The 20,423-nt window shown below is 34.0% G+C and overlaps 3 protein-coding genes across 5 annotated transcripts; 1 reads left to right on the top strand and 2 right to left on the bottom strand.

Annotated features, from left to right (window-relative positions):
- Positions 1–4,409: 4,409 nt before the first annotated feature.
- On the bottom strand, positions 4,410–5,998 carry LOC116028027 (protein SIEVE ELEMENT OCCLUSION B-like). Its single transcript, XM_031269823.1, has 3 exons — positions 5,702–5,998; positions 5,428–5,526; positions 4,410–5,313 (listed from the first exon to the last, which is right to left on the bottom strand). Exons 1-3 carry the CDS (start codon positions 5,843–5,845, stop codon positions 5,089–5,091), a joined length of 468 nt encoding a protein of 155 aa, XP_031125683.1. The 5' UTR covers positions 5,846–5,998; the 3' UTR covers positions 4,410–5,088.
- Positions 5,999–9,708: 3,710 nt separating this feature from the next.
- On the top strand, positions 9,709–13,677 carry LOC116026597. 2 transcript variants are annotated; one of them, XM_031267919.1, is made up of 10 exons: positions 9,709–9,997; positions 10,158–10,259; positions 10,368–10,795; positions 11,345–11,403; positions 11,531–11,661; positions 11,774–11,794; positions 11,935–12,519; positions 12,655–12,795; positions 12,971–13,196; positions 13,305–13,677. In XM_031267919.1, the coding sequence occupies exons 1-10, from the start codon at positions 9,797–9,799 to the stop codon at positions 13,616–13,618; spliced, it is 2,208 nt and encodes a 735-aa protein (XP_031123779.1). In that variant the 5' UTR covers positions 9,709–9,796; the 3' UTR covers positions 13,619–13,677. The 2 variants fall into 2 exon arrangements, with proteins under 2 accessions (XP_031123779.1, XP_031123780.1); XM_031267920.1 differs by having other exon boundaries at positions 12,971–13,042; positions 13,305–13,422.
- LOC116026598 (14 kDa zinc-binding protein) lies at positions 13,433–20,409 on the bottom strand. 2 transcript variants are annotated; one of them, XM_031267922.1, is made up of 7 exons: positions 20,277–20,409; positions 20,089–20,187; positions 18,033–18,113; positions 17,393–17,540; positions 16,788–16,905; positions 16,485–16,584; positions 13,433–13,535 (listed from the first exon to the last, which is right to left on the bottom strand). In XM_031267922.1, the coding sequence occupies exons 1-6, from the start codon at positions 20,306–20,308 to the stop codon at positions 16,517–16,519; spliced, it is 546 nt and encodes a 181-aa protein (XP_031123782.1). In that variant the 5' UTR covers positions 20,309–20,409; the 3' UTR covers positions 13,433–13,535; positions 16,485–16,516. The 2 variants fall into 2 exon arrangements, with proteins under 2 accessions (XP_031123782.1, XP_031123781.1); XM_031267921.1 differs by lacking the exon at positions 13,433–13,535 and having other exon boundaries at positions 16,197–16,584.
- Positions 20,410–20,423: the final 14 nt, after the last annotated feature.

Raw genomic sequence — 20,423 nt, 5'->3', positions numbered from 1 at the left:
TGAGTTGTGCCTTGTGCTGTTTAAAACTAAATTGTGTATGTTTGAGTACTTGACTGCTTGACTGCTTGACTGCCTGAGCATGGAACCATGGTGGGCTGGAGGCTGACTGGCTGTGGCTCTACATAATGACTCCCTGGCTGGAAAGTTTGCAGCCTCAGTGGCTAATAACTGCCCCAGGTTTGAGGATTCAACTATCCAGTATCCACTGACCACTGGAAATTGGAATTTGGAANTACTTGACTGCTTGACTGCTTGACTGCCTGAGCATGGAACCATGGTGGGCTGGAGGCTGACTGGCTGTGGCTCTACATAATGACTCCCTGGCTGGAAAGTTTGCAGCCTCAGTGGCTAATAACTGCCCCAGGTTTGAGGATTCAACTATCCAGTATCCACTGACCACTGGAAATTGGAATTTGGAATGGTTGTAAGTATAATTGTATAAGGATGCTGTCTGGTATATCTCTCTGACTCTCTTCTATGTTTTTTTTTAAATGTTTAATAAGTAATAACTGCCCAGTGCAATGATGATGCTTCCACCATACTCTGAAATCTGGGATTTGTTGGATTGGGTTTGGTATGTTGCCATGAACTGTGGTCAATCCATAGGTCATTGGCAATTTCCCCCAATCCTTACATGATATGAAAAATAAGCAATCTGAGCACACTTTGTCCCAATCTTAACTTTCTGTTATTACTAATAACAATATACTTATTATATTGTAATATTGTATATACTACATATTTTGGCAAGTTTACTACATTTTTAAGTTTTCATCTTTTCTAACTTTGAATATAATTAGGAAGAGGAATAGGATTTAGGCAACTATTGGAGGTAATGGAGGATTTGGAGGCTGGACTGCTGGAGGCTTGGAGGCTGGATGCCTGGATCTGTGCTGCTGCCTACAGCCTGAATTGCTCTTTGTGAATTGTGAATGAGTGAAATCAGTGAATGACAGTTGTAATTTGAATTGTATTTTGGTGTAATTAAATTTTTGTGTATGATTAAGATTTAAGATTTTAGAGTCTTAGTCTCTTAGTCTTAGACATTTCACTATTTCAGTTTTCAGATGTAACTCATGTAAGTTTGTGTGTATTTTAGTTTTTTGAGGTTTGGTTGTTTGGAGTTTGGACTAAAACTTTAAAAGTAATTTAGTTTTTGCATTAATTTTTTTTTTATTCAACCCGACCAAACCGACGGTTAGTCGGATGTCGGTCGGAGATCAAAATCTCCAAAACCGACGGTTTACATCATTTTTTTAAACGGTTTGGGGTTACAAATCTAAAATCGATAACCGATCGGTTGCAGCCTCCGACCACCCGAACCGTCCGAACCCGACCGATGCACAGCCCTACCAAGGACCTTGTGGTCCAATGGTATCAAACCCTTCCATTTATACGGGGGTGGTGGGTTCAAGCCTCAGTGACTGTGTTTTAATACTTTGAGAAAGTAGTTATGTACAGATAACATTCTAATAGAGTCAGTAATATTCAAAGAAAAACAAGAATAGACGGATTTTGGTTTACAGAGGGGTACGAATCTTATCCATACGTTTTAATCATGTGATGTAAATGAGTGGATGAAATTAAAACTGATGGAATTAATGCACTGTCATTGAAATGTCACCTTCTCCTTTTTTTCATCATATTTCTAGCCATGCATTTGTTTGGAATCAGAATTCGCCTCCTCCGTGTCCTTGCAAATCAAGAAGTAAAAGATTCTTTTTCTTTTTCCTTTTTTGGAAAAGATATTTTTTTTTCCTTTATGGCCTGTTTGGTTGGATGTAGTTTGGGGAGATTCAATGAATTCCTAAACTACAGTGTTTTGTTGGAGAGAATTGCAATTCTGCCGAATTGCATTTCCCTCCAAATGTTGAATTAACCCATGAATTGCAATTCGGTGGAGAGGAGGGGCAATTTGTTGGTGTAAAGACAATTTTGCCCCTCCTCCCATACCCTTTGTCTTTTTTTTTTTTTAAATTTGAAAGAATTATTATTATTATTATTATTATTTTGAAAGAATTATTATTGTTATTATCAATATTTTTTGAAAGAATTATTATTGTTATTATCAATATTTTTTGAAAGAATTATTATTATTATTATTATTATTATTATTATTATTATTATTATTACTACTACTATTACTACAACATCTACCACAACATAAGGGTATTTTAGTCATTTTGTCGCTTCTTACCTTTCAATTTCCTGTACTCCTATTTCTGCATACCAAACACTGTAATTTCAATTCATACTTTATTCATTGAATTGCAATTCCACTGAATTACAATTCTTTTCCCCCCTAATTCACTCCTCCCAACCAAACGTCCTGTTAAATGTTATTTTCAATGTAGTAATTAAACTCTTTTTTTAGGAGACAAATAAAACTCGTATGTAGTTATTACTTGAGGCCGTTGATGGCGTGCACGGAGTAAATTTTGTTCTTGTCCAAAACCTAAAAACCACATCGGAGAAGTAAAACGGTACTAAAAAATTCATACAATGGATAAGCTCAGTTCGACCAAAAAAATGCTAACAAGAAATAAAATCGTGATATTATGTTACAAGAATCATGATCCACCATAGCAATAATAAAATTCTTTGTATTTACTACTTTTTGCCTATAAATTGACTACAATCACCATAAATTGAAAAAGAATATACATAGAAATCAACTATTTGTGTTTTAAACAAAAAATCATACTGGATAATAGTCACATCTCAAAATAAATATTGAAAGATGTAACAATACTCTAATAATGTATCAACAAATTAATTTTTGTTGGGTTACAAGAGAAACATGCGCGCAACCACTACTTGAAATGTATATTGAGTAAATCTCGAGATCATAGAAAGAAAGAAAAGATAACTTCTTCTTCTTTTTTTTTTTTATAATTATGGAAGTGGACATTTCAAGGAAATTTGCAATGAATTTATGTTTAAAATAAGAAAATGCTCATCTCTTAATGTTTTTGTTTATCATAACTAGACATGTAAAGACATAGGTAAACAACAAAATTTGTGGCATATATATATATATATATATATTGGAGAAAACATATATTTTGATAAATGTATATATTTTTGAGAAATTATGTATTTGGAGAAATTATATATTTTGGAGAAAAGTTTATTTTGTTGAAATTAAATTATATATCTTGGAGAAATATATCAATTTGGAGAAATATATATATTTGGAGAAATTATATATTTTTGAAAAATATATATATTTGGAGAAATCATATATTGTGGGGAAATTGTATATTTTGGAGAATGTATATATTTTGGAGAAATTATTTATTTTGAAAAAAAGTATATTTTGTAGAAAATATATATTTTGGAGAAAAGTACATATTTGGAGAAAAGTACATATTTGGAGAAATCAAATATTTTGGTAAACTAATTAATTGGGGCTGTTGTACCCCAAGTAAACAAAACGTACTTCTGAATCCAGTACTGCCTTCAACCAAATTAGAAGAAGGGAGTGCAATGAAAAAAACAAAGTGCATGAACGCAAAGTGTATAAGATACAAGCGAGATAACAAGGAGGAAAAAAAGACCAACCTCAAAAAAAAAAAAAGATAAAAAGAAAAAGAAAAAAGAAAAATAAGACCAACCTCAACTACAACACCACCTTTCAAGGAAGTTGGTTTTACCAATTTAGCGAGGTAATTTAGCGAGACGTCTGTATGACTGACTCTTGGCTAGCTATGACCAGTGAAAGATAGGTCAAAAAGGAGTTTTAATTTGACTATCCCAAAGATTGCTTTCCAAAAGAAGTTGTGGGCTTCTATCTTCACTTTGTATTGTGTAGTATACTTAGTGAAAATCCTCTTTAATTTAGAGTTTAGGGAGAATTATGGAATAAGAAAGTTATTCAAACCACTATAAAATCGTTGTTGCACTTTATTTTATCGTTATTATTTCATTATTTGCAAACTAACCCCATATCTCTTACACACAAAAATACACAATATAAATAATTTTGTTAATTATATTCAAATATAAATTTCATTAAATTTAACATATGTTAATTAATTGTGTTAGGCCTCAGGCTTCTAGGTTAGAAGACCGTACCGGTGCCTCGTCAGGCTGGATATGATGAATAACTGTTTGACTAATAATCAAATCAATTGAAAATTTCATTATTGGAGGTAAAAAAAAAAAGTGTAATTATTTTTATTAAACTAACGTCAGAACTAAAAATCCAAAATGGCTAAAAGTTGAATTGAAATAAAAATGTAACGTAATGAAAACTAACAATTAAGTTCAATGAAATTTTGCCAAGAACTTTGTGATCCAGTGACATCAAACCCTTCCCTTTATACAGGTGGGTTCAAGCCTCAGTGGAGTCAATATTGACTCTTGTACCTATAGGTTGAGGAACTGCATTATAATAGAGTTAGTAGTATTCAAAAAAAAAGTTCAATAAAATTTTATAAAAATCAAATACACCATGAAGTACTACTCATCTCCATCATAATCAACATCATCACCATGCCAACAAAGTTAAAAATTTCTGCATAGAGCATTTAGGACATATTTTATTTTCAAAAATTTTGCTCAAGGTAATTGGATATTCAAAGTACAATAAGAATGTTTATTCTTGGAAAACATCTCATAGTGGCCTTTGAAAGCATGTCCAAAACTTTTGGTGGCTTTGTTCTCGTAGTCATTCATCGTTTGCAACATTTTACTTTCATGTCCACATCCAACCACTTCTGGTCCTTTGCTTAACGAGGCCCATCCTTCAATTGATTGTCACATTCTTGCTTTCATAGACTAATAATTTTTTGAGTCCTTACAAAATTTCACCATTGGTGTATTCTTGAATAAGGTGATTAGTCATCTCTAAATATTGAATTCTTGACAAAAACATACTTCAAAGACGAGTACAAAACCAACATAGTCTATAAGAATCATGCAATGGGCAATGACTCGTTCTTTCTTTATTAATGATTACTCCTAACATGTAGGCAAACGCAAAGTTTATTTGGGTTTTGGAGGCAACTTCACATACCTTGCAAAGGAATTCTCGAACCACGCACACATTTGGTGAGTTCTATGGCTGAACTTATGCACCAATCCTCAGCTGTTGTCGGAGGATGGTATTGGAATTGGACAATGGCTACTTTGTTTCAGATGTACCAACTGCACAGTCTGTGAAATAAGGCTAAATTCTCCATGGATGATGGAGAAAGCTGCAAGCATAAGGACTAACTTTTCCTCCCAAGAATAAGGAGATAGAATGCTCAGTAGATGATGAATAGTGGTGAAGTAGTGTTGATTTTTTGCAATTGCACCGGAAGCTATCTGAAAATGACCAAAAATAGAATTAACCATTATCCTAGCTATCAGTCATCGCAAGCATTACTATACATTTTGATCATCCATCATTGCCCCACCGTACCCAAAAATCATACATACCTCGAATGAAAGTTGTCTGAAATGAAGTGGAAGGTCCTGATAAGTATCAAGCTCTTCTAGTTGATTCAACTCCTTCACCATGACCTTTTGAGCAGTACCCTGACCCCATAGTACATAAATAATTCATTTTTATAAAATAAAAACCAATGCCTTAATTATTCAAACCACTACCATATACGTACATGCAGAATCTAACTACGTTTGTAGATAAAGCCAAACATAAAACAATTTTAAGATAACATGAAGTAATAATAAGTAGAATGACAAATTATACCGTCCCGAGATTAAGAGTATTTTTTGCCATGTTCAATATGAAGTTGGTGTTGAATTCTCTACCATCATAATTGTGAGTGGATAAAACTTGTTCTCTGATTATACTCTCATCAACAGACTGGGTGCTTAGTGATGTGAGCATCATTGTTGGTTGTGAAATTATTCTCTGGGTACAAGTGGAGTTTGGGCTGCCATATTGAATGGAGAATATAATTAGGGGGAAGATCAGAGAATAATTCAACTTTTGGGGGGAAAATGAGCTGAGAGTGCAGTGACTTGTGACAATTTATGATTAAGATTGACATATATATATCATCAGTCACCACAACATGCATCACTCATATAAAATAGCATTTGGAGTAGATATGGAGGAGAAGAATTAAAAAAAAAAAAACTAAAAAAGTAAAATTATTCTTATCCTTTAATACTCTCCAACACTCTGCACTCCAACACTCTAAGAATACATGCCCGGATGCTCACTGCTAGTAAAGTATTCAATTCCTTAATTAGCTTGAACACCAAGGGAGGGTGGAGCTTAGCTTTAGCTTTAACTTGTTCCATGAATCCTTTTCCTCAGCTCCTTTACATTTGTCTGTCTGTTTTCTTCTCCTTCTTCTTCTTCCTTTTGAGTAACAAAGAAAACTTGTAGGTACTACCCCAAGGTGTATACTCTTGAAATAATTTTTAGTATAAAAAGTGGTTATTTTGTAATATAAATATATGTGGGGTCTACATTCGATTTGGGTTGAGTCAAAGTGTATTCTGGTTCTTCGTAGTAAGGCGAATAGATTGATATATTATACCGTACCCTCAAAACAGATAATGGATGAATGAGAAATTGATCCTCAAAGTAAACTTATTTGAGTTAGAAAATGAAGGTGGAAAGACTTTGTAAAACCACTTGTCCCACATTGGTTTGGGAAGTGTGTTTGCTCCACTATAAAAGAGACTTTTAGAGGCCGGTTGAATTCTATAGCATAGAGGTTCCCTTGTGTTCAAGGGGTGCAAATCAAATCAAAATTAATTAATGGTCCTCCATCAAAGTGCTAAAAAAATCTTGGTTTTCTAGTTCGCTAGACATTTTGTTTGAGTGATCAAACTTATGTCCGTGCTCCATTTTATCGTAGGGGACTAACGCTACAACGGTCCTGTTTGGTAAATAATCAGCCTATCAGTCAATTTTGGCTTATTTGACCATTATTAGTTGTTTGGTTAATAAGCTTTTTGTAACTCCAAAATGCTAAAATTCAAAAGACTATTCAAAGCAGCCTTTTCACTTAGCTTTTTGAGAAAAGAAATTATACCAAACAGCTAATTTATCAAACAACTTTCTACAATCAGCTAATATTATCAACAAATCATACCTTCTAACCCAAACAGCCAACCCAATCAGCCAACAGCCATTTACCAAACAGGGCCAACGTCCTAGAACCCTTTGAAGGTAGCGAATTGGTTTTAAGGAAAGTGTGTGTTACACATGACTTGGATCTTTCTTTGCTTTCGTTGGGTTTATAACCTCATGTTTGAAAATCCTCATATGCATTTTGGAGTGAAGATCACGGCTCATACTGACACTCACGCCGTGAGCTCCACTCGATCTATTGTGCACTTTTCTCTGCCAAGCGACGTTTGAGTATTTTAAGCATATCTCATCATAAGAATGTCCAAATGAATGATTGCAATAAGATTAGAACAAATAGCTACAACTTATACGAAGACAACAAAGTCTAGTTCTAACATCTACAAGGTACAAAATGACCTAGAAACCAGAACTGTTGTGCAGAGGGACTGTCACAGTTGCGGCCGGTTACGGACCACGTACCAACAATATAAAGTATTGGTTTTGTTGGATCATTTTCAGTAAGAGACAGCTATCAAATTAAAATTGTGGCTTATTGATGTAAAAATTAAGATAAAAACAATAATCGAATTATATTCAAACATTTATATAATGCTCAATTATATTATTCAACTCGATTTGTGAAAAATTAGACCCAATTGATGAATTGACTTTTAATTAGCTAGTTAATTATCTAATGTGATCTCAACCGCATATGAGCTCGACTGTTCAGAGCAAGATAGACGAGTCTCTCAATGTGATCTTACTCAGTAGTACTGTCAAAATGAACCGAAATCCGCGGTGAGATTGTTAGGATTTTTTTTTTTAAAGAAAAGAAAAAAGGCTTACGAAGGAGCGGACCTAACAAGCCTGGCCCGCAACAAGTGCAGGTTAACTTGCGCGGGTTGTGGACCAGGCCCTTTAAATAAAAAATAAAAAAAAAACACTATGTACTGTGTACACATTATATATTATTATATTCATGTGTACACAGTACACAATGTATAAAGTGTGTACGATGTACACATGAATATATATTCATGTGCACATAGTACACAAAAAAAAAATGCCGCGGGAATCCCGCCATCCCGCATAGAACATGCTAGGGTTGTATGAACTCTAGCCCGTGGGCTTAACGGATCAGTCTGTAAAACCCCGTCAAAAATTAGGCATGCGGTCGGGTGGACCGACCCGCTTTGACAGGGCTATCACTTAGCAAATCATGATATATATTAGCTACCTCTTTTTTGTAAACAATGATATTAGCTACCTAAATGAGTGGAATTCTCTAATATGATCTCAACCGCATATGAGCTAGCTTGGGTATTCGAAGTAAGGCAATTAAGTCCCTCGCAATTGGTGAGCTCGATCGAGGTTGGTTGGCCGCCTAGAACTTAAGTTCTCCAATGTCATCTCCACCGCACAAGTAGTCCACAATAAATTAAATTTTTCTTATAATATGTACTGGTTTGAAGGCCACATAAGCATTATGGTCCACACAGCTGTGTGGACCATACTATCAAATAATGTACATTCAATATAAAAATAATGTACATTCAGTATAAAAATAATGTTCATTATATTCAGGGGATGTACATTATCTGTGTACTGAATGTACATTATTTTTATAGTATAAAAATAATATACATTCAGTACAAAAATAATGTACATTTAGTACATTAAAAATGTACATTTTATTATGGTCCACACAACTGTGTGGACCATGGTCTACACAATAATTTGCAAATTATTGCATGGACCATGGTGCACACAGTTGTGTGGACCAAAAATAAAAAGTACATTATTTTTGTACTGAAGGTACATTATTTTTGTACTGTAGGTACATTATTTGATAGTATCTATCAAATAATGTACCTACAGTACAAAAATAATGTACCCTAAAATAATGTACCTACAGTACAAAAATAATGTACTTTCAATATAAAAATAATGTACTTTTTATTTTTGGTCCACACAGCTGTGTGGACCATGGTCCATGCAATAATGAGATGTGGGTTTAATTTGTTGAGCATATAATATATAAACATAAATGTGCAGTTCAACTATCAGCTTAGGCTTTTAGTTGGATGGAGCACATGCTTCAATTTGATATCAGAGCCATGTAAAAGGTCATGGGTTTGAATTTCCATGCCACTCGAAAAAAAAAAGACTATGGTGTTAAATAAACATCATAAAACTTTTTTTTTTTTAAATACTCATAATTCTTGACAAGGTAGTATCTTTTCTATACTTTTTTCTTGTAGTATAGTGCTTATCACTCTTTTCTATACTTTTTTCTTGTAGTATAGTGCTTATCACTGGTTTACTTCCTTGGTGCCATTTGCTGGCTAGAATTATACACCTTCGGATAGTACCTAGAAGTTTCCTTGGTTACTAAAAAAAAAGACAGACAAATGTAAAGGAATTGAGGAAAAAGATGCATGGAACAAGCTAAAGCTAAGATCCACGCACTCTCCCTTGGTGTTCAAGCTTAAGGAATACTTTACTAGCAGTGAGCATTTGGGCATGCATTGTTGGAGGGTTAGAGTGCATTGGAGGATAAGAATAATTTAGCTTTTTGATTCTTCTTCTCCATGTCTACTCCAAATGCTATTATATATAGTTGTGATATGGTGACTGATGATATATGTATCAATCTTAATCATAAATTCTCACAAACCACTCAGCTCATTTAATTTTCCCTTCAAAAGTTGAATTGTTCCCTGATCTTCCCCCTAATTATACTCTCCATTCAATATGGCAGCCCAAACTCCACTTGTATCCCAGAGAATAATAATTTCACAACCAACAATGATGCTCACTACATCACTAAGCAGCCAGTCTGTTGATGAGAGTATAATCAGAGAACAAGTTTTATCCACTCACAACCCTGACGGTAGAGAATTCGACACCAACTTCATATTGAGCATGGCAGAAAAGACTATTAATCTCGAGACGGTTTGTCATTCTACTTATTACTTCATGATATCTTAAAACTGTTTTATGTTTTGACTTTATCTATAAAAAGTAGTTAGATTGTGCATGTATATGATAGTGGTTTGAAAAAGGCATTGGTTTTTATTTTATAAATGAATTATTTATGTACTATGAGGATCAGGGTACTGCTCATCAAAAAGTCATGGTGAAGGAGTTGAATCAACTAGAAGAGCTCGATATTTACAAGGAACTTTCACTTCATATCAGACAACTTTCATTCGAGGTATGATTTTTGGGATGGGAGTTATATATGATGGATGATCAAAATGTATAATAATGCTTGCGATAACTGATAGTTCGGATGGTTAATTCTATTTTTGGTCATTTTCAGATAGCTTCCGGTGCAATTGCAAAAAATCAACACTACTCCACCACTATTCATCACCTACTGAGCATTGTATCTCCTTATTGTTGGGAGGATAAGTTAGTCCTTATGATTGCAGCTTTCTCCATCATCCATGGAGAATCTAGCCTTATTTCAAGACTGCGTAAAGGCAAAGGATTAGTTGGGAAGTTGGCACATTTGAAACAAAGTAGCCATTGTCCAATTCCAACACCATCCTCCGACAAAAACCAAACAGCTGAGGATTATTGTTGCATAAGTTCAGCCATAGAACTCACCAAATGTGTGGTTCAGCTCAAACAATGCCTATCTTACTCCCCTCCACAATCTCTAATTTCGGCTTTGCCAATGGCTGCCTATTGGATAGCCACAACTGTTGTTGATTGTGCTGCCTATACCTGTGACCCTCATTTCAAGTAAGATTATTTAATTTAATGTTTTGATATATATATTCATTATTAGTTAATATCAATATAGTGGACTGTTAGTACGTATTTCGTTTCAGTCGGTTAGTTATGAAAAACATATACTAGTTTATCTTTGTATATAGTACGTCTTTTATAGGTGCAACATGGGTCAAGTAAGGTTTACCTAGTATATTCCCTCGAATAGTACAATGCCTCCTGACATTGTATGTAAAAAAAATTACATGGCAAATCTTCTATGAAACAGTCTCACGAATTCTCATATCTGATTCCTGGGATGAGTCGAATGTTTTATAAGTATTACATTTTCTTTCAATCAATAGATTTATCTATGATTAATATTACAATTTTTCGTATAAGTAATTGTTCAATCCATAAATATTACTCTATACATTTTTATTTATTTCTAATTAGTATTACATTTTCACAGCATAAGTATTACATTTATATCTCCACCTATCTCACAAAAAGTCACCCAAAATTACGTAATTTACAAGCTTGTTGAGATTATTATTATTATTTTTTTTTTTTTTGTTACAGGATTCAAAATGAACATAGGGAAATAACCACCTTAATGGCTACTTTCTCTGCAGAACTAGGTAATTAGTTGATTTTATATATAAAGCCGTTGCCAAATATTTACGCATTGGATTTATTTATTGAAGATTATGCATACAGCATACACGCACATATTAATACATTGTTTTTTCATATGAATATATGCAGCAAAGAAAAAGAGTGAGGAATCTTATGAAGCATTGCGAAATGCATTATATCACGGCTCTTCTGATAAGTTAGAAGTTTTCAAATTAATGTTTAATGTCAATGATGATGATGAGATAATATTTCATCGAAAGGTAAGGTTTTGAATCTAAACAGCTATATAATTCGATCAATATAATTCCATAATATTACTACGACAGTATTGATGTTTTTCTTCTTTTTTTTTTTTTTGTTTGCTTACTCAAGAAGTACCTTTACGTAACGTTGGTGAGACTCGATCCCTGGTTTTTCTTCCCAATTGGGTCGAATTTTTGGCTAAGGGAAGATAATTATATTGATTGGGTTAGGAATTATTAGGCTTGCATTCCATTCTTATATACATGTTAATATTTCTATATATATGTCAGCGATTAGTGATGCTGCTAATAACATCAGGTGTTGGCGTCCCTAACGAATGGATTCGTTTTTTAAATTGGTTTCACGAAAATTCAAGACCACATATTATTTGGATCCCAATCACACAGGATGATGCATCATGGAGCACTGAGTATGAGCAACAATGTGATAAATTAAGAAACAAGATATGGTTCTCTTGGTTGAAAGATCCAAAAAAAATGTTGTGGCCACAATTTACAAGATTTGTTAAAGAAGAGTTGTTTCAAAAGGGATGGGGAGAGAAACCCATAATTGCTTCATTTGACCGACGAGGAAGAATTGTTCACCCAAATGTCATCCACATGATGCTCACCTGGTCCCCTAGTTATATTCAACAAAATACAATAGGGGTAAAGGTAATACCAAATAACATAACTCTTTTCATACAAAACGAGTTGAAGCAAGGGATTTACGGCATTGAAGCAAGCTCAGAATCCTCGAATTTCCGGCATAATGTGGGACCTAAAATTGACTCAATGACAACGGATTTGGTACATAACATTGCTGATAAAATAAATGCTTGGAAAAAGGATGTTGAAGCCATAATTGAAGAAATGGTACACTATCTACTACGTTCTAATTTTTGATTCATTTATACCGTATTGTCGTTGTTCTTTTTCTTTCAAGATTGCAGCTAGCAATATTAGCATTTCATAACATTAATTAATTACCTTATTTTCATTTATCATCAGACAGCACAATCTACTCCGTATGATAGCGAAAAGGAGAAAATTTTGTGGCAACAACAAACTTGGACTCTTCATCTTCTGGCACCACAATCTGACGACCATTATCGCCACTATTATACAATTGGCATGCCTATAAATGATTGGGTACGCCCACATTCAAGTAACTTTGTTTGTTTTGGTGAAAATTCAAGTAACTTTGTATTTTCATATATATATATATATATATATATATATATATATATATATATATATATATATATATTTATTTATTTATTTATTTATTTATTTATTTATTTATCTAATATGTTTTTCTTTTCAGATTCGTGAGGAAAAATATATTTTCTTATATGGTGGAAACAACATTAAATGGATACGAGAATTCCTCTGCAAGGTACGTGAAGTTGCCTCCAAAACCCAAATGAACTTTGAGTTTGCCTACATTGGAAAAAACAAAATGGTAAGAGAAACCATTGCTAAGGAAAGAATGAGTCATTGCGCATTGCTTAATTCTAATGGAGTATGGTGGTTTTGGGCTCGTCTTCGAAGTATGTTTTTGTCAAGAATTCAATATTTAGAGATGACTAATCACCTTGTCAAAGAATATAACAATGATGAAATTTTACAATGACTCAAAAAATTGTTGTCCTATGAAGGCAAGAATGCAACAATTGAAGGATGGGTGTTATTAGGCAAAGGATCAGAAGTGGTTGTATGTGGACATGGAAGTAAAATGTTGCAAGTCCTGAATGACTACGAGATTTGGAAGGAAAACATAGCTAACACCAAAAGTTTTGGCCAAGCATTCAAAGACCACCACGAGATGCTTTCCAAGGATAAGCATTCTTGTTGTACCCTTGAATATCCAATTACCTTGAGCAAAATTCCTGAAAATGAAAGATGTTCTGAATGCTCTTGCCGTATGCAGAAGTTTTTAACTTTCACTTGTTGTCATGATAGCGATGAGTAGTACTTCATGGTGTATTTGATTTTTATAATTTTATTGAACTTAGTGTTAATTTTCATTAACTTACATTTTTATTTTTATTTTTATTCAACTTTTAGCCATTTTTGGTTACGTTATTTTAATTAAAATAATTAAACTTTTTTTTACCCAAATATGAAATTTTTAATTGATTTGATTGTTATTCAAACATATTATATTCAATCGGCCTAGCCTGTCTTCTAACCTAGAGGCCAGGCAAATTATTGTGTGGACAAAGTGACAAACCGTTATTCAATGGGTGAGATTAAACTCTATTTTTCACTTAAGGAAGCTTTTGCACTTGATTCATTATATATATATATATATATATATATATATATAGGTTCTCATTCTCATGAGAATTAGTGTTTAGGTGAGGTCGTGTGATTTATTCTACATCATTCAATTTTCTAATTGCACAGTCAAGATTAAACATAAGTAACAACTTAAAATTAAAAAAATTGCCAGCAAAAGAATACCCATACTTAAAAAAAAATGCCAATTAATTAAAATACCAAAAAAATTTACAAGAGTCACAATTAGACCACACATTGACACCTAAAGACTAGTTCTCATATGAATATAAATCTATATATATATATATAGTAATAATCAAATGAGACTATCTATTCCCGTGAGTCCCGTAAGAGCATTCATAAATGTACACAAGCTACTACACGAATGCACACTGACTTGATTATGTACAATTCGCCAGGTATGAATGCACACAATTCGTATAGTAGCTTGTGTGCATTTACGAAGGGTCTCACGAGACACAAGAACATGTGGATGCACTTGAACATTAGCTTATATATATATATATATATATATATGGACGGGTTCAAGAGCGGAAGAGGTCCAGGTGCAATTAGATCCTGAGCCGTTGATCAAATCTAGATCAACGGCTCAAACCAATGGAAAATAAAACATGCATATGGAAGGAAGAAGCATAAGCTAAAAATGGCGCACCTTAAGTGATAGGAATACGCACCTTAAGTATTAAAACAACACAAAGTGTTAAAATGCACCACCTTAAGTCTTAACATCACGCACCTTCAATTTATAACGATGGCGCACCTTAAGTGGTACAAAGACGCACCTTAAGAAGGAAAACCACGCACCTTAAAAAGAAAAACCACGCACCTAAAGCTTTAGACCGACGCATCTTAAGTTTCAACAAAAAACGCACCTTAAGTTATCAACTAAAGAACTGGCGCACTTCAAGCACAAAAACCACGCACCTTAAGCACAAAACATACACACCTTAAGCACAAAACTTACGCACCTTAAGCATAAAAGCCACGCACCTAAAGAATGTGCACGAGGCACCTTAAGCACAAGACCTATGCACCTTAAGTTTGACCCATATAAAAAATGATCAAATTGCCACCGCGTTGTTTTTAAACGTTGTTAATCCTAGACGTTGATTTTGGCAAGATCAATGGTTCTACTCTCACCGCACAACCGCACCTAAGCACTCCAACCGTTTTCTATATATACATGTGTGTGTGTGTGTGTGAGAGAGACTTAATGTCAAATATACAATTGATATTTGCATAAGATTTAGACATTCATATCCACATTTTGATGTGTGTGTATATATATATATATATATATATATATATATATATATATATAGTCATAATCGTGTATGGGCGCGTCTTAATGTGCGGTCAGTGCGACCGCACCACTATGTATACAGATATACACCATTCAATGTTAGAAAATGCACCACACAAATATGCACCAAGTAAGTACGTATCACCAAAAAACACACTACTAGATATTCAAATATACACGACACAGTGTTAGGAAATGCACCATTAGGAGCAGGGGAGTTATCGTGCATTATTTTGGATGTGTGAGGTGTTTTTTGATGTTTTTGTATATTTTCATTGTGGTGCATTTTCTAACATTGAGTGGCGTATATTTGTATACATGGTGGTGTATTCCACACTGACCGCACGCACAACCACATTTGAATATATATATATATGTATGTATGTATGTATATATATATATGTATGTGCGCACACATGCAACTTAATTATAGTCTCCATATACAATTGATATTTGCATAAGATTTAGACATTTATATCCACATTTTGATGTAGTTTATTTAGAGCTGTCGAAACGGGCTGGCGGGGCGGGCCCCGCTAAAGCCCGCCATATGGTGGGGGCGGGCTAAAAAACCCGCCAAAATACGGGCTCAAAATATCAAAGCCCGTCCCACCCCGCCTTAAGTCCGCGGGGCTTGGCGAGGACCCGCCAAATTTTAAAAATTTTAAATTTAAATAAAAATTAATGTTAAAAAAGTAATAAGTGTATATTAAAATAATTTGGATAGTTTAAACATATATTAATGCACTTATAATTTTTTAAACACAATAACAACTAATAAATAATTAATTACATAATTTATTAATCCATAAATAAATAACAAATTGTTTCTACAATATACTAAATTTGTTTGAACTTGATTTAATATACATATCATTTGCGTTTACAGTACTGTAACCAAATTCAATTGTAATTGAATTTGTGTTATAGTACTATATATATATATATATAATTATTGTTGCATTTATTTATTTTAATAATTTTTTTTATTATACATCTGGCGGCCCCCGCCAGCCCGTCAAATCCACCCCGCCAAAGCCCGCGGGTTAGGCGGGGCGGGCTTTTCCCTTTTCGCGGGGCAGGACAGACTAACCCGGCGGGCTAAACCTATTTTAACGGCTCTAAGTTTATTGTAAAGTTCAATAATCCATTGATATATATTATCTAGTTCGTAGATGGACTAACTGACTAAGAAATACTCAATAAATGAAAAGCAAATCAAACTGCTAACATTTTTGCCCATGCCAAAGTTTGATCATATCCTCAGCCCGGAGGCCATTTCATCTGTCTCCCACCGAGTACGTGCAAGTGAAGATGGTAAACAGATTGACCTGTAAGAAGCAGATGAACAAAGCTCATTTTGAAACTATTCGCATCATAGGAGCGCATGGAAATAGTTCCTTTCCTATCTGTGAAAAGTGGGGTGCCAAATGCATATGGGCATACATGTGTGGCTGTAATAGTTGTTAAGGTTAGAGAATTGATTCTTATTTTGCTTCCCCCTTCAAATGACATAGGAAAAGAATAGACTTACACGCTTGCGGACCATTGTTAATAACAACCCGAAAGCCATCCAGAATTCCTTCTTTCTCTGCTACAATTTTGGCAGCATAGAGAAGACGTCCCAAGATCTCTGTGTGTCTTTCTTCAGCCTACATATGAGATAGAAATAATGCAGCCAGTAATGAATGACAATGGACTTAATCACAATAAACTATTGCCAGATCATTTTTACTGAAATCTCATCAATATATATTGACAAATTCTTGAAGTCCAGTATTATTGACAGCAACAAAGTATAATTACAAGTAGCTGATAATGTGTAACATATTTTCATTGGTGGGAAAAAAATCTTGCATACTAGGAAAATTTCTATCCAGGGTTTTTCTCGCATTAGATTCTATCACTCTCTTTTGCATGAAATATATAACTACAGGAAATTTCTACAATAGTTACCATGCCCGATACTAAAAATAATAAGGATGGAGTACACTTTGTCAAATTATAGAATTTAGAGTGTACCCCATTACTTACTATTTTTAGTAGCCAGCATTGTTACTATCAGCATGGAAGCACCTCAGAAGAACCTTTATTCTCAGCAAATTAGATGGGAAGAGAGAGAGAAGAGAAAAAACTGACCTTGCTGAGTTGTGTTAATCCATCCCTTAATTTTGGAATAATTAGAACATGAACAGGAGCTTGTGGATTGATATCCCGAAAAGCAAGAACCTCATCATCCTCATATACTATGGTTGAAGGTATCCCCTTAGCAATTATTTTATCAAATCTAAAGACAAAAAAATAACAAAATAAAATACAAGTTAGAATAAAGTGATAGTATAGATGCACATATGCAACACCATCACCTCACAGCAATGAGTCGGTGACCTTTTGAATAAAGCTCTATAGTCATAAACTACAGAAATTCTTACCAATCTGAATTAAAGTCAGATTTCATGAATTTTTTAATCAAGATCAATCAAGACAATGGATACAATCTTTCCATTGCTTCTAATATTAAGTGTACAGCAGAAGGGTAAAAGAATTCAAAAAGGGAGGGAAAGACACAGTGCAATGAATAGTAATCCAACATTACATCTTGCATGCTGCTACAATTCCACTTACTGCTATTGTGATTTTGCAAATTTCCAATGCCAAAGATCTCTTTCATGTTTTCCAACATTAATAATTAGGGCCTGGCCATTTTTATTTAGTCACAAAGTATAATAAGGTCTGAAACAAGAACAAAAGTTAAACAGCATATATAAGCAAACAGTACATTGTTGGGGCTCCAGTATCAGCAGTGGCTGCAGCAAGCCTGGCAGAAGCCTCTTCATCAGTTGCAGCACTTACATAAGACCTGAATATGCAAAGGTAAAGAATATCTTGTTGAACCTTCCAAAAGAATATACATAATAAATTAAGAGCCAATAAAACTGTGGAATAGAACTTAACAAGAAAATCTAGGGAAAATGGGGCTAGAGAGACAGATGCAAGGGAATGGACAGGTTTAGCATGGTAGCAATAGGGCATACTTGCCCCCCACAGACAGGCCCACCATGCTACTTTACATAGCTCAATATTTTGTAACCAGAAAGTAGAATAGATGCTAAAAATAGTCAAGAGATAAGGAAAATGCTGAAACTTTAAACTGCAAACTTCTTTTCATTTTGGGCCACTAATGACATTCCAGTTAGCAGAATAATATAGCAAGATCTACCCCACTAGTAACATGACAGCAAGTAAGATTGTTGAAGAAGCCCTTCAACTTCTATTGTTTGCCACTTTGCCAACAAAGAATCAATATTTGAAGGTTTAATTCTTGATAAATAATATATGATGTGTAGTGTTTATAATTAATATACATTTTCAAAAGTTAACCTTGGAAGAATCAAAACTTAAGTCAAATTTAGAGAAATTTACCACTAAAACAGTAAATCAATTAACAACTTCAACTTCTATAGCTTGCCGATTAAGAATGTGGATACTAGCAAGTAAGCAATATTTTACCACTTTATCATTTTGGCATAAGAAGAACAATGTAGATTAGCCTATTGCTTAGAGACGGATTGGTACCATGTAATATTATACACCTTAAGCTAATTTGTGCTAAAACTAGAGACTTTCCATTTACATTCTGGTAACTAAAAATTCTATGTTTTACCCAACCCCCATGAGCTTTAATTGAATTTAGTTGGTACCACTTACATGTACCCAATAAAATTTACTAGTACTAGGAGTCATAAATCTACTCATGGGACCTAACATCTATCTCTTAATAACTCCAATCTAAAGAGGTTATGAACTTCCCTATCCTCACCCATCACCTATTATATTTTTTTATAACTGATGCATCCACCAGTCTACATTAATCATGTATAAACCATCTTTATAGGTTTTACCTTAATTTGTCCACAACGATAACCACTACTGCAACACTGAGAAAAAGTCATTTCTATTAGCACTTTCTTGTATGTTCACATTTCCATCATAACATCCTCACCTCAGCTATGACCATTTTATAGACATTTTGCTTTTTCACCACCAACAATCACTGCCATAAAGCATACCAATTTAGTATAGCTAATCAATAGACGTTACCCTTAAAGAAATGTTTGGTTGAATTAGAAGTTGCCCTTATCCTGTCCCAAATCACCATCACCATAACAAATCATTCACATTACAATGAAATTGCATACTTATAAAAGCTTAGAAAGAAGATTATTTCTTTGAGATTAGACCCTGTTTTAATGCATTAAAACGACCAAACGGCCCATATAGGAGGGATTCTTCATCCCTCCCTTATTAAGAAATTTTTGAATAATTTTTTTCAGTTATATGCATTCACCCATAGGTTTCTACAATTGCTTACTTTTAAAATTTCAAACAAGCAAATCAAAACCAAAGAGAACACAACCTTGTGGCTTTTAATTTAATGAGTATCTGATACCAAAACAATAACAACAGCAGCAACAATAATAAAGCTAAAAAAACATATAAATAAATAGCATTTTCTTTTCTGGTGTTTCTTCACTAAAAACCCGATAATCAATAAGCACCTATTATCACTAAACTGCTGAAGTACAAGACAGAACATATATACAAATTGAAGGCCATTTCAACTTAGGAGAGACATTTACTTTGATAAAAACGAACAAGAACACTACAAAATGCAAGCACGGGAAAATATAAGAAATTTGTTCAAAATGGAATTCTAAATTTAAATAACGAAAATCAACAATGACGAGTAAGAATACAAAGTGGAGAATAAAAAGCAAGGCTTAAAGCATATTGAACAAAATTACTTTGGACTACAAACAGAGAAGAGAACAGACCTGCGGTAGTGAATAGCGCGATGGAAGAGCGGGAGAGAGTGGGGAAGACGAGTATTAGACGCTCTAACGAAACCCAAAGCTCGTACTGTCAGCGGACCACTGAAGAAAATCCAAAAATTGAATCGTAAAGTAAAATTCACAAGGTAAAATTAGAGGAGAAGAAAGTATAAAGATGGGCGAGGCATTACCGTAAGAGGGAGAGAGAGCTCGCGGTAGCCATGAAAGCGAGACACTACACAGGGAGAGTGAGCCAGAGATCTTTTCAATCGCTATGCAACCATCAGCTTCAACACATTTTGGCCTAGGGATTTTGAGTTCACCTAACATTATCAAAT

Source organism: Ipomoea triloba, chromosome 8 (assembly GCF_003576645.1).
Source record: "Ipomoea triloba cultivar NCNSP0323 chromosome 8, ASM357664v1".
Classification (NCBI taxonomy): Eukaryota; Viridiplantae; Streptophyta; class Magnoliopsida; order Solanales; family Convolvulaceae; genus Ipomoea; species Ipomoea triloba.
The sequence above is the reverse complement of the archived record's forward strand: the minus strand, read 5'-3'. Positions and strand labels throughout refer to the sequence as shown.

Bases quoted from the DNA above. Each gene is read 5' to 3' on its own strand.
- LOC116028027 (XM_031269823.1), bottom strand. From the start codon at position 5,845: ATGATGCTCACATCACTAAGCACCCAGTCTGTTGATGAGAGTATAATC. The intron at 5,527-5,701 runs GTATAATTTGTC...CTATGGGGTCAG, and splicing joins ATACTCTTAATCTCGGGACG to GGTACTGCTCAAAAGGTCAT. The intron at 5,314-5,427 runs GTATGTATGATT...GGTCATTTTCAG, and splicing joins TCAGACAACTTTCATTCGAG to ATAGCTTCCGGTGCAATTGC.
- LOC116026597 (XM_031267919.1), top strand. From the start codon at position 9,797: ATGGCAGCCCAAACTCCACTTGTATCCCAGAGAATAATAATTTCACAA. The intron at 11,404-11,530 runs GTAATTAGTTGA...GAATATATGCAG, and splicing joins TACTTTCTCTGCAGAACTAG to CAAAGAAAAAGAGTGAGGAA. The intron at 12,520-12,654 runs GTACACTATCTA...ATTTATCATCAG, and splicing joins AAGCCATAATTGAAGAAATG to ACAGCACAATCTACTCCGTA.
- LOC116026598 (XM_031267922.1), bottom strand. From the start codon at position 20,308: ATGGCTACCGCGAGCTCTCTCTCCCTCTTACG. The intron at 20,188-20,276 runs GTAATGCCTCGC...GATTTTCTTCAG, and splicing joins AGCTCTCTCTCCCTCTTACG to TGGTCCGCTGACAGTACGAG. The intron at 18,114-20,088 runs GTCTGTTCTCTT...TTGCATATTCAG, and splicing joins CGCGCTATTCACTACCGCAG to GTCTTATGTAAGTGCTGCAA.